Here is a 13,219-nt window from a genome sequence, read left to right as displayed (position 1 = left end):
TGCAATTTTAAGTAGGTAGTCAGGGAAGACCTCATTGAGAAGGTGAGAAGTTAAGCATACAGCTTGAAGGAGGTGAGAGAAAAAGCCTGGTTGCTATCTGGGGAGAAGCATCCTAGGCAGAGAGAAGAAGAAAGTCCCTGAGGAGGACTGGTGCCAGGGATATTTTAGGAAGAGAAAGCGGCTACTATGGCTGAGGTGAGATGAATGAGGGGAAGAGTCGCAGCAGAGGAGCTGAGAAAGGTACGGGGAATGGGGAGGGCAGATCAGTCCAAGAACTCTGGCTTTTATTTCAAGAGAAACTAGGAGCCACACGACGTTTGGATTGACGTGATCTGCCTTTTGCTTTAGCTGGAGCACTGTGGCGCTCTGCTGAGAACAGGTTGTGGAGGGAAGAGGGTGGGAGCAGGGAGTCTAGTCAGGAGGTTGCTATGATAATCCAGGTGAGGGACGATGGCAGCCTAGAGCTTCTGGTTGTGTGGGAGATGGTAGCTTGGTAGAGAATGGGGTCAAGTTCTGGATATATTTTTTATTCAATTTTATTTTATTCAATTTTATTGAATTCAATTTTATTTTATTCAATTTTATTTTATTCAATTTTATTCAATTTTATTCAATATTCATATGGATTGCTCATAATATGATAATCGTAATATCTAAATTATCTAAATAAATTGTGAATAGTTTTGATATTATGTTTCTTAAGATGCTCATAAAAGTATAAAATGTTATAGAAATGTAAAGTGCGTGATCAGAAGGAATGATCGTATGTACTGGAGCAGGGACCAAGTGTACAGTCTGATTGTAAGACTCTTGTCTGTAACTGCATATGAGGGTTCATTGTCATTTGAAGAACATGGGCAAAATAGTAAAAGTCTGCAGCTGACAGTTAGATGACCCATTCCCTGTGGGCATGTTAAAGGTTTTGCCCACCTAGAGATAATAGTTTATCGATGACTCTTTTCTCAGATTTCATTAGAAGAGCCAATTAAATATGGCTTGAGAAGCTAGGGATTAAAGTGTCTGGGACAAGCATATAGTCTCTCTCTAGGCCAGAATGGAATCTATTCCCTAAGAAGTAGGCTTAGCTCCATGTTATCTAAGGCCTTAAATATTCTAAAAGTTAGAGAAACAGCATGTACTAAGCGTATACTAGGCCAAGCTCTGTGGTAGGTGCTTATATATGTTCTCTCCTGCCATCTTCATAACAATTCACTGGAGTATTTTTAATCTCATTTCATGAGTGTGGAAACTCAGACACATTGAGGGAAAATGACTTAAAGGGTAATACAGTTCGTGAGTGAGGGAGGTAGGATTTAAATTAGTCTGCAGGCCTACATGCAAGACTGATCTTTTTGTTGTATGTTATAAACGAAGTATGCAGGACTCCATGGCTCCAAAGAACTTAAAAAGATCAGTGCTGGGAGACAGTGTGGATGGATGACCACGGGGGTGGGTATCTCGGAGAGGAGATGTGGGCAGTTGTGGTTTCAACACCTGGTCATGCATTAGAATCACCAGGGATATCGGGGATATCAAAACATTTATTTTGAAAAAGACTTTCAGGTGACTTCTCTGTAGGCAGCCTGTCAATTATCTTCCCTTCCATTCAGGATGGGGAGCAACTCAGATTGAGGGGTTAGGCCCCAAAGTAACAAACGGAAACATAGAGCCCAAGGGAGCAACCTGAAACTCACTGGCCATGAGTCTAAAGAAATCTGGGCTTCACGCAATTTGTGTCAAACGAGTTTTCTCTTAAATTTTGTTTCTAAGCAACTAATCTTTTTGAGGTACTGAGGTGTCATTCCCTGCATTATGAACGTGTCATGGAATCATAGAAAACTAAAGGTGGAAGGGACCTCAGAGATTTTCCCCACACCCACACTGCTCTGTGAGCTGAGCAGACCGAGACTCAGAGGGGTAAATGGCTTGTCAAAGGTCACAAGAATCCGGGCCACTGCTCTTTCCACCAAGCAATTCTGCCTCCCCAAGTAGTTTTCTCAATCTTGTCAGTCATCTTACTGATAAAACTTTGTATTCCCTGGGTTTAGTCTGGATGTCCAATTTTGCCTACCTACAGCTGTCCCCACAGACTCTGAGTATTGAAAAAGCTACTCCCTGTCCACACTGTTTTAACGATTTAGGTTTCTTCAGCAAGCATAAGACCCTAGCTTGGTTTTAAATGTCAGGAATTTTCTGTATTTCATTTTCATTTTAAAGGTTACTCTAATATAAATTTGGTGGGTGAGGGAGGGAGCAGAGGAGGCAGGCTCTTTCCAGCACTCATCTTGTTTCTTTAATGCTGTAACCCTTCCTTTAGGCCTCTTCATTTGCCTCTCAGACATATACTTAATTTTAAACAAACCATATTTTCTCATTTCTTTTCCCATTACACTTATGCCAATACATTTTGGAAAGAAAAATGAAGGAAATATTTGCCCCACCTAAACCATCCTGCTGTCCCCACAAGCATACTCTTCTGCTTTAAACCACAGTTCTATGTCAGTAGACTTCTCTAGGGGGAGTGTCCTCTCTCTGTGCCAGAAAGGACCAAGGCAAGCAACAACTACACACCAGTCTCTGACTTGAGGAGAAAGAAGAGAAATTGCATTAGAGAGCTCATTCTCATCCTGCGCCAGCTGCCACTCATCTCTTTTCCCTTCTTATTTCCTTTCTTTGTGGATATTTGGGCCAAAGAAACAGGCCATATTCCTTCTGCTGCATCTTTATGTAGAGAGATGTGAGTGATAGGATTTCAGCCTTCTTTTTTAAGGGGGGGGGTATTTTTATAAAGGTAAAGATTATTAGCTCCTTTAATACCTTCCCTTTTATCTTTTTCTCTTCTTAAAATAGAGTCACTTTCCTTCAAAACATCAAGGAATTATTTTTTAAAAAGAGGAAAATACATTGGAAGATCTAGGATCTCGTTAGATGCTACAATTCTACTGCCCTTTGATAAATGGGAGTGACAGTCTCAGAAGTTAAAGTTGTTGAGGTTCTTCACACACCAGTCCCTACTTGTCATGGAATCCCTTGCCTGAAATTTTGCTGTAAAACCATTAGTGGGGAAACACATGGAATTCTGATAAATACAATAAAAATTCAAAATTCAAAAAAAAAATCACTGGGCAGAGGCTCTGATTAAAGCTTATCATCTAAAGGAGGAATTTAAATTTACTTTAAAATATTCAGTTCATTAAAGTAACATGACCTCATATTTCAATTAGGACTATTTCCCAGGACTCAGCGTCACAATGCTAAGTTACAGAAGAAACCATAGAGAAGAACATGACTTTGGGGAGATATGGTCTTAAGAGATGGAGACTGGAAGGAAAGAATATGGTTCTGTTTTTCCAGCTTTTTTTTTTTTGACCTCACCTATCCATGATTTAATCTAAATTCTTTTGTACCTGAATTTCAGCTTATCTCCTTCTTAGGACCATCCTCAGCAAAACTATGTAGTAGACATTATTTTATGATTTGTTTTCTAATAACAAACAGCTAGTATCTTCACATCCTTCAACTATACCCACAAACCCATTTTCCTAAGAAGCTGACAAGTGTATGCCCTGTGGGCTTACCTACCCTTCTCACAAATGAACGAAGCTATTCTTTGGAAAGGGAAGGGAGTACTGCTCTCACCTCTCCTCCATAAGCCTTGGGTCAACTTGAGAAGAGGTAGATCTGGAGTGAGAGCTGGGTATAGTGATGCAACAGAGCTTAGAAATCTAACAGGCAGCATCCAAGAAAAAACTGAAACTGAACCTGGTAAATTAGACAAACCAGTCATGATTCCAAAGCGGGTGATGAATGGAGGAGGAGAATCCAAGGAGGCAACAGGGTGACTGGAGCCTGGGGAGGCCACCGGAGAACTACAGGGTTCAAAGCATAAAGTGGTAGGTGGGACCTGGGATAAAGCAGAGCTTGGATGCTCTTACTATGGTACCTATGGGTGGGGAGGTGTCCTTAAGTTGTCTACTGGGCTTGTCCCACGTATTCCATCTGTGCTGGTAATTAAGCTATAAACCCTCAGCTCCAAACCCATCCTTCCATATTCCTCTCTGTGATGCTGGGCTGGGGTCCTGCTGACTACATTGCTCTGTTGCCAGCAGTTTCCCTGTTATGCTCAACCTGTAACATGTGATACTATCGGGCAATAATCTGGGAAAATGATCACTTCTTTGAGTCTCAGCTACCAGACATAAAGTGGGAATAACAGTCACGTCACTGGGCTATTAGTATTAAACAAGCCCACTCAGCACAATTCCAGAGTAAGGACTCAGTACATAGAGGGAAAGGAAGGGGTGAGTTTCCCACCCTAAAGAGGACTGACCCTTCAATCGGTCAGGGCCCAGGATCAGTCAGGATCCCGTCAGGGAAACAGGAAACACACCAGTTATTTTACCAGAGAGAATTTAATACAAAAAATGGTTAAAAAGACATTGGAGGACTGGAACAGCACAGGGAAGACACTAAAGTAACAGAAATGGCAGGGAGCAGCTTCCATCCTAGAATGGGAAAACAAAGGGAAGGGGTTGATGTTATTAGAACACAGAAGCCTGGAAGGGGGAACTGGGACCCATTTTTATGTGGAAAGGATATTGGGTGCCTCAGAGGAATGTGGGTGAAGAAAAAAAATGAAATCAACCACTACTGCAGGATGGGGCTGATGCTGGGGTAAGACTGTAATGATGTTTTCCTTTTCACCTCTACTGCTAGGGAGCTCAGAGTCCAGTGGGTAGCCCACCTTCACCAAATGAGCAGGACTTTGTGGCATTATGGCTGCAATGATTTTTCTCGCCTTACTTTATCTGTGATCATTTTATTTCAACATATTTTACATTACATTATGTACTTTGTAAATCTCCTCAAAGCCTACTGGAAGATCCTAGAATATTTCTACTTCCATCTATATGACCTTCATCTGTATCTTCATCAATATATTTGCCTATAACTTTCCTACCTCCATTTACACTTCATTTCTACTGCCATGTGTGTCTCATCTATAACTCTATCTATAGTTTATCCACATCTGTAACTATGGAGGAGATAGGGACAGTCCACTCCTGTCTTTGTAGTTTAAGTTGTGTGTTTTTAACTCAAATTTGAAAGTGTAATTAGGAAGCTTTTAACATAAAGACAGCTTACATCTCCTCTTCAATCTCCACTGTGCTTCCATAAGAAGCATGGCATTGACAGAGGTACTAATGGGCCTGTGATATAGAACCCAAAACTTTAAAAGTTCTAACCCATCAAGAAATCCCATTCATCATTTCATTTTTGGGAAAGGATATAAAAAATGAAATGTCAGAGCTATAATGTCAGGACTGTTTGAAATGTCAAGTGCTTATTGTTGCACAGCCTGCCTGTCTGCTGTTCTGATCAAACCTCCAACTGGCATAATAATTACAGATGATGCATCGCATTTTCATGCACAATTGGACCCAGATTTTTAACAAATCAGATGGAAACATTCTCATTGCCCAGCTGGAAATTTTCTCCTTTTACTACATAGTTTAAGACTTTTCCTTCGGAGCAGGGCATTACTACTGATTCAAGACAGCGTTCAGAGTAAGGGAGGAGAAAAAGGGCAGAAAAAAAAAAAGTTTCTCAACAGACCAGAACTCAGTCACTTATAATATACAAATGCGACAAGAGCCATGAGGCAGCAAACACATGTGCCAAGTGCACGTTTAGTCTAAGAATGCTAAACTGTGGAGACGCTGCCCAGATAATCCAGTTCTATTTCAAGATGCAGACCAACTGAGGTGGGTAAGAAAACATACATGCGAGCTCTATTTTGAACTGATAGCTATGGAGGCAATCCTTCAGTTTAATCACCCCATTCTAATCTGCGGAGAGAGGACTAATGTATAAACAGAAGCAACACTGCTTCTGTCTAGGATCTTTATGACAGTCTCTGTGGGACTTAAGTGGGTCATTCATAAGCGGATACCAATGATAATAAAAACCTGAAATCAATAGCATGTATGTACAGAAAATCACATTTCTTCTCCACTGAAAGATTTGTATCCACTGAAGGCTGGCTAAGGCGTTCCCATAGCCACTTCATTTTCACCTTCCCTAGACAAGCCTTGTCAGATGGTTTGGAAGAAGCCTCTCTCCTATGTCTGTCTGGCTGTTTCCCAACACAGATTACTTTCAGTACATTGGAAAGGTCGAAACTCTTGGAAACAACCTCCAGAAGATGGTATTCTTTTTCCATGCCATTGATAAATTCTTCTAAAGTCAATTCTCCCAGAAAATAGTAAAAGAACAATTAGCAAGAGCCTTTGTCTAATACCACCCACTAGCATATACAATATATTCACTGGCATTTTTATTGACATTCATCTTCTTATATCCTTTCATCTCAACCAGACTCTCAATTCCTTGAATATCCTTATATAGAAAAGCATTCAATGGTAGGGTTGTTAGGTGAAAATACAGGTGACGAATAAAATCTCTTTTCATTTTGAGTTGAGAACATCAGGTAATGTACCTGTGTTCACATATACATTTACATCTCTACACGATATTGATTATTTGATCTTTAATCTTGAAGCTATGACCAAGTCATAGGAGCATGAAAATTGCAGACTTCTAAGATCAGAAGGAAATGACTGTTTGCAAGGCTGTTTTCAATATTCTTCTCTCTGAGGAAATAATTTCAAGGACCATCCAAAGCTGTGCAGAAGGTTAAACATTTATTCATTCCCTAGTTCTCCTCTCCTTTTCTGATTTTTTGATTTCTCATTGTAACACCTTGACTTAAGCCTTAGGTCTATGCTGACCAGCTCAGTGCTATAAAACTATCGCCTTATACCCATGGGCACCTGCTGCCTTGTTTCCCACTACCCTCATCCTACAAGACAACTTTTCAACATTTGGGGGTTGGGCATGAGGGGTTCTCGATTTAAATCACTTGGATTGTAATTATGGGCATATTCAAGTTGAAAGGTACAGATGAATTTTCTGATCTTAAGGAGATTGTACTTAATAGGGTTTGTGGCTTGGTGGGAGGTCAACCAAGGACAAGCGAAGTACACTGAGTCACTAACTAGGGAACATGCCCCTGAGGCAGAAAGTTAGCAGGAAGTGAAAGCAAGTGTTATACTGTCCCTGTACTTTTTAATGGATAAAGACAAATATCTAAACGCCACAATAGTGGCTCAAATATAAAGCATAAATCATCATATTCTCATAAGATACTTTCCTTTTGGTTTCCATGGCAAATACTAATATATGTTTTGTCTATTTTTTTTTTTTTTTTTACAGAGAAATCTAATCTTTGTTCCTTATGTTTTCCTTATGCCAAAGAAGTCTGTGCAAAACCCCAGTAACAGCAGGTAGGATTAGAATTCCCTATGTATCCCAGGGAAAGTCAGGGGGATCATAGCTAACAGAAGAATAACCATCCTTTGCAAAGGGAAAACACACTGCTAAGTTCACAACCGAAAAGATTTTTCAAACTTCTAGGGACTCAGCATGACCCACAGAGAAGTGGGAGTGGAGATAGGGGAGCTGAAATCTGTTTTGACCACTTAGTTATAATAACACTTCTCCATTCTCACTGCTGGCAAGGAAAGAAGCTGTATTGGAAGGTGCTGGGAGATAGTTGCCTGTGTTGAAAAGCAATGCAGGTTACTGATGTGGAAAAGAGAAGAAAGAAAATGCTTTTTGGGGATTCTTTTTATTGCAATATAATGGACATATTAGTTTAAGGGGTGCAACATAATAATTTGATATGTATATATTGTAAAATGATTACCACAGTAAGTTTCGTCAATAACCATCACCTCACATAGTTACAAATATTTTTCTTGTGATGACAACTTTTAAGATTTCCTCTTTTAACAACTTAAAAGATGGAATTTTTCGCTGATGTTTCATCACGTTTTTCAAAATACCATGAACTCTGCATATTTGCTTTTTCCACGTTATCACTTACCAAAAAAGAATTTCTCTTTTCCAAATTAAGCCAACCTCTACCTATAGCAACTTATGATGCTTACTATTTCTAAATACTTATTTTGAAGTTTTCCTCGCTCTTTTCCTTCTAAGTCTTAGCATTCATTCATTCATTCTCCGAACATTTATCAAGCCCTGACTACAACTGCCATTTCCTTCACCACACGGCCCCACCAGCACAGCCAACCAGGGTTGTGAATGTCGAAGGTGCTCAGAAATCCTAGGCTGATGAATTGCTTTCCTTCTTCTGATATTCTTACACATTGCTTCCTAATCCTCTTCAGTTTGCCTGTGGATTTATGCCCAGACAAATTAGAAGGTTGGTTGCTGGGTCTCCCTAGAAAGGATTGCCTGTGCAGATCCAGAAGCTTCCCATCAAAAGATGGACCAGCCAAGAGCTGAAGCTGCTGAGAGATGATTGAGCTGGAGATCATGGGACTCAGAAGAACCTAAAATCATGTCTGAGTTTTCATTACTTTTTTTTCTATTTAAAAACACATATCAATCTTTGTCAGGCATAATTCAGAATTGCACAGTTTTTATATGTTGAAATATGCATATGCACATAATTTATATCCACGTTATTCAGGGCTGTTTGTCGTGTTGGTGAACACGTTCGCTGCTCCTGGGGACTCTGAAGTTCAGTGTTATGGATGCTTTTCCATTACTCACTACCAAGTTCAGCAGTTTTATTGGTGATAGGACAGCTGCTCGAATATTGTCTTTAGTCTTGTTTTTGCAATCTGGTTATTTTGTTGATATTTATGGATTATGTATTTCTTCCCATTAATATCTTAAATGTTTTTATAACATTACCAAAAAATTGCCTCTTCCCTCCAAAAAGTCAAAATTTACTGTACACGCTCACATTAGCATTTCTTGCTCTAAAGAAGTCAACCTAGAAAAGAAGCCAACCTGTGCCAAGGAATTGTTTTTCAATTCTTTCAAATAAGAACTTCATGAAAACTTGTGCTGGTGCTGGGAAATTAGCAAAGGTGGGACTGGAGTGTCTCAGGAGATGAGAATGACCAGATTTTCAAGGGAGGATGCAGGATTTTAAATGACAAGTTCTGTATTCATTAGCAAGGTGGCACTAGAGGCATTTAGCAGCATTTTATAGCAGAGTGTTAAACGCTGCAGTTTTTTCTCTTTTATAAGGAAACTTGATTCCCTATTATCTCCTGGTAGTTCCCAGTTTCCCAGTTTGATTCCATGGTGTTCCAGTCTAAAACACTGGTCTTTCTGGTTAGTCGCTCAGTAAAAGGTCTTCCATTATGTTCTGTCCCTGTTTTCTTTTACTCCAAATATCTGCTCAATAACGTTTCATTTCCTCTCTTTTCACTTTCATGGTTTATTATTACGAGCCACTTAAGTCTCCTTTGTCCCTGGGCTATTTGGCGCTTTGTCGTCTGGACACTTTCTGCTCTTGAGGTTGTGAACAGTATCTATAAATCTTCCTAAATCATGTCAAGAACGACTCCTAAGTGGCGCATGGTAGCATGCCAATTGCTATATTTCCAAGTAAAGTCTGCAGAATTTCATGCTTGATCATGTATCCTGACTTGTCTTGAGGTCCCTTCTGTTTTCATTCTTCAATAATATTGAATGTTGAGCTTCAATTTTCTGTCCTCGTGATTCTTTTCAAGATCTCCTTCCTGGATGCTTTTGTTCATAAAATAAAAATAAAAACTAACTTGTTGAATTATAGCAATGATACGTGCTTATGGTAACAAAAACAAAAAACAACTAACCCTACAGAAAAGTGTAATAAAAAGAAAGAATCTCCCTTTAACCTCTCTCTGGCCCCCCAGTGCTACTTTCCACTGGTAATTAACTTCTGCTAATCTATCTGTGTTTATATTTTGACATTTGCAATGCATTTTCAAATATATGTTAATTTCCAAACTTGTCTCCTAGAGGCCTTTCTTCCTACAGATAGCATTGCATATTGCTCTTGTTTCTTCTTTATTTCTTCATTTGCTTTTCCTATGACATCTTATCAGACACTCATTCATTTTACAACTATTTATGGAGCACCTATTATGTGCCAGAAAGTGTGAGAGCACAGGAAATACCAAAGTACGTAAAACAGGATAGCTCTTGCCCTCATGGAGCTTATGGCTCTTCAGCGTTTTATTATCTTAGCATTAACCCTATACCTCTCTTCTGATTAATCTTCTAACTTTGATTTGCTAATGACCGTGATAATTATGTCTAGAATTCTATAGCTATTGTGTATTTTTCTGTTCCAACAGATTTGATGTTGGTCATTCTTTTGCAGACAATTGGCATTCAAATTGGGATTTTCATTTATGTTCCTGAAGTTGTTTTGGTTGTATCTGGGTGTGCTGGGGACCTTTGGTTTCAATACTCATTGGATCACCAGATACCAAAGGTGTGCTTGCTGCTTTTTATTTTGAGAAATCAAAAAAGATGTATGTTGTCACATAGGCAACGCTATTCTGGTACACCTCATCAAACATCTCCATTTCTCCCATGTTATCGAAACTAATGTTTCGATAACAATGATAACAACAGAAATCTTATTTGAGGTATATATACTTAGGCTTGTACAACTGCAAATAGTCTCTGTGATGCTCACTTTCCCTTTACATGTGAGTGAAGCACTTTATTCTCCTCTGTCAAATACTGGCAAAGTCCTTTTACACTTCTGCAAATATCAGCCCTCTATGTCTTCATTACTCTCTCTTCCTTGTCCTCTGGTGCACCGAGCTGTCTGTGTTCAACAGAACAATTTTAGCATCTTTTTTCTTGATACGTGGAATAACTTCACTGTCCCTTGACGAGACAATACAACAGTCTCCAATAATTTCCATGTAAAAGCAAGTTCTATCAGTTTTAATTCCGTATATGCATTTGCCAAGAAACAGTGGTTCATTGTTACTCCAGAGTGCAACTAGTTTACTTGATATCTTCATTTTATAAAAGCCAATATTTTTTTTCAAATATAAATTTTTATATCAGAGGAAATGATTTGTGTGATTGGATCTGTAAACTGTCCAGAAATCATAATGTATCCTCTTCCTTCTGAGATACTCTTACAGGTCAAAGATCCTAGTTCCCGAATTGCAGGTAACCTCAGTTGCCTGAGCCCAACTCCTTCTCTCTTTCAGATTCGCATCCTTTTTCAACTCAGCTCTTTCTATTTCTAGGCCCCTTCCAACTACATTCCCCATTTTGTTGGTTCCTTATACTTTGTTCTTGAGGAAGCAGCACAGATAGGAAACAAAAAGTCCTGCACAATTTTCTGTTTTCTGGAACACGTTTTCCGACTCCTCAAACTGAACCACCCTCATACTTCTCTATGGGAAGTCACTTTTCCTATTCCCCCCCTCCCCCGCCTGCTGCCAGCACTACAAGCAGGACCCATGGATATTTTCAAACGTTCTTGACCTGTCCTTTTGAAATTCACTTACGATGCTAAGTCTTAAACATTCATGATGTTCCGTCTACTTCCAGAATACTCATCCTTTGAGCAACGATTTTGACCCTGGGTTGAATGGTTTATCCTCTCTACTCCAACCCCTGCCATCCTGCAGCACCTCTGGGATTAAAAATGAAAACAAAACACGACAAAATCTCTGGCATTTCTCCTGTTTGATGATTACCATTTTCGGATGCATATTCCAAATAAAGTTTTCACTGGCCTCACCGGGCCTTCCTCTCTCCATTTTTCTGGTTCTTTTCTAGCTTTACTTAGCCTCCTTATCAACTCTGAGTGGTCTGAATCTGTTCCTTGCAAGCTTTCACATGAACTGACTTGTTTGTTTTGTTTGTTTTTTGCGGTACGCGGGCCTCTCACTGTTGTGGCCTCTCCCGTTGCGGAGCACAGGCTCGGGACGCGCAATCTCAGCGGCCATGGCTCACGGGCCCAGCCGCTCCGCAGCATGTGGGATCCTCCCGGACCGGGGCACGAACCCGTGTCCCCTGCAACGGCAGGCGGACTCTCAACCAATGCGCCACCAGGGAAACCCCACCCCTTTTTAATCTTACTAACATCATATTTTCCACAATTCCAAGCTTTCTGTTTCTCAAGGATCATCCCTAGATATGATGCCTCAATCTCAAATCAATATGCTCATCTCCCAGTTTACAGATTAAAGCCATTTGGTGTAAGCACCCTCCCTTCTCACTCCTACCTCTGAAGAAGCGCACCTTCTCTGAGATAAAGAGGAGACCAGATTTTCAGGTAAAAAACGCAGCTGAAGAAATGAGCAGAAAGTGTAGAAAAGATAGAGCAGAAGAGGAAGCAAGTGTGGACAACTCTTTCCAGAAATGTACTGTCAAAGGGAAGGAAAAATCTGATAGAAGATGGCATAATTGAAGTTAGGAGGGAAAACAAGTTTATTCGTAAGTTGATGAGAAGCCTCCAGTAGAAAGGAATTCCCAGAGCAAACAGCAGAGGGCCCTTCATCTCCTATTCTCTAACTTTTTTTCCTTTTATCTCCCTTTACTCTTCTTTATATATACCAAAGTCTCAATTCCTGTGCATTAAGTATAAATATGGTCAATAAATATTTATTCAATTCAATTGTATCAACTGGAGAACACTGTACCGGTCAAATTATGAAGCCCCAGTGATATTACAAGTGGGGTTTGCTTGAAAGGTTCATGCTTTTGTCTAAATGGGGCATCTCGCACACTGCCACTAACTCCTGCTCAGTAAGAAAAGTGAGACCAAGGTAAGTAGCTACTTTGCTGTCATCGTTTGTATCGATCTTATGGAATACCAAGTTGGTAAATTCTTCAAGATTCAGAGTTTGCTGGCCATTGAGGGCTTGTAGTGCCTGCAAAGAAACTAAATCAGAGAGTTCAACTCTTCTGGAAGCGAACTCATTTTGTGACATTTCTTACCCCAGTGTGACAGAATTGGGGCAATTGTTTATGTCAGTTTTGCTATCCAACCTGTTTCAGTTGTTAAAAACAAATAAAGAGATTGTATATCAGTTCTGGATAATGAGGCTTGGAAATTAAATGAACTGAGTATAGTCTAGGTTTTTTCTACAGAACAAAGGGATCCATTCAACATATTAAGTAACAAGAGATTCTAAGAGCCCACTGGAGAAAACATCGAAGTGGTAACTGTCGTAAGAATTCTGGACCCAGAAAACAGTGTTCTCATTTTAGACTAATTATCTTTGATCTTAAGATGAATATAAAAGGATGCTCTGTAAGCATCTAATCCTTCCTCTCTGGCTTCTGCCACTGGCACCTTTGGTTTTTTTTGTGC

General features: G+C 39.8%; 1 protein-coding gene across 1 annotated transcript in view; it reads right to left on the bottom strand.

Annotated features, from left to right (window-relative positions):
- Positions 1-5,935: 5,935 nt before the first annotated feature.
- GUCA1C (guanylate cyclase activator 1C) overlaps positions 5,936-13,219 on the bottom strand; it is a 32,221-nt gene continuing 24,937 nt past the window's right edge. Inside the window, 2 exon segments of the mRNA XM_060149050.1 lie at positions 5,936-6,256; positions 12,690-12,776. Coding sequence (XP_060005033.1) covers positions 5,936-6,256; positions 12,690-12,776 — 408 coding nt within the window.

The sequence above is a fragment of the Lagenorhynchus albirostris genome, chromosome 5, assembly GCF_949774975.1.
Source record: "Lagenorhynchus albirostris chromosome 5, mLagAlb1.1, whole genome shotgun sequence".
Classification (NCBI taxonomy): Eukaryota; Metazoa; Chordata; class Mammalia; order Artiodactyla; family Delphinidae; genus Lagenorhynchus; species Lagenorhynchus albirostris.
This window is presented reverse-complemented; position numbering and strand designations above follow the sequence as displayed.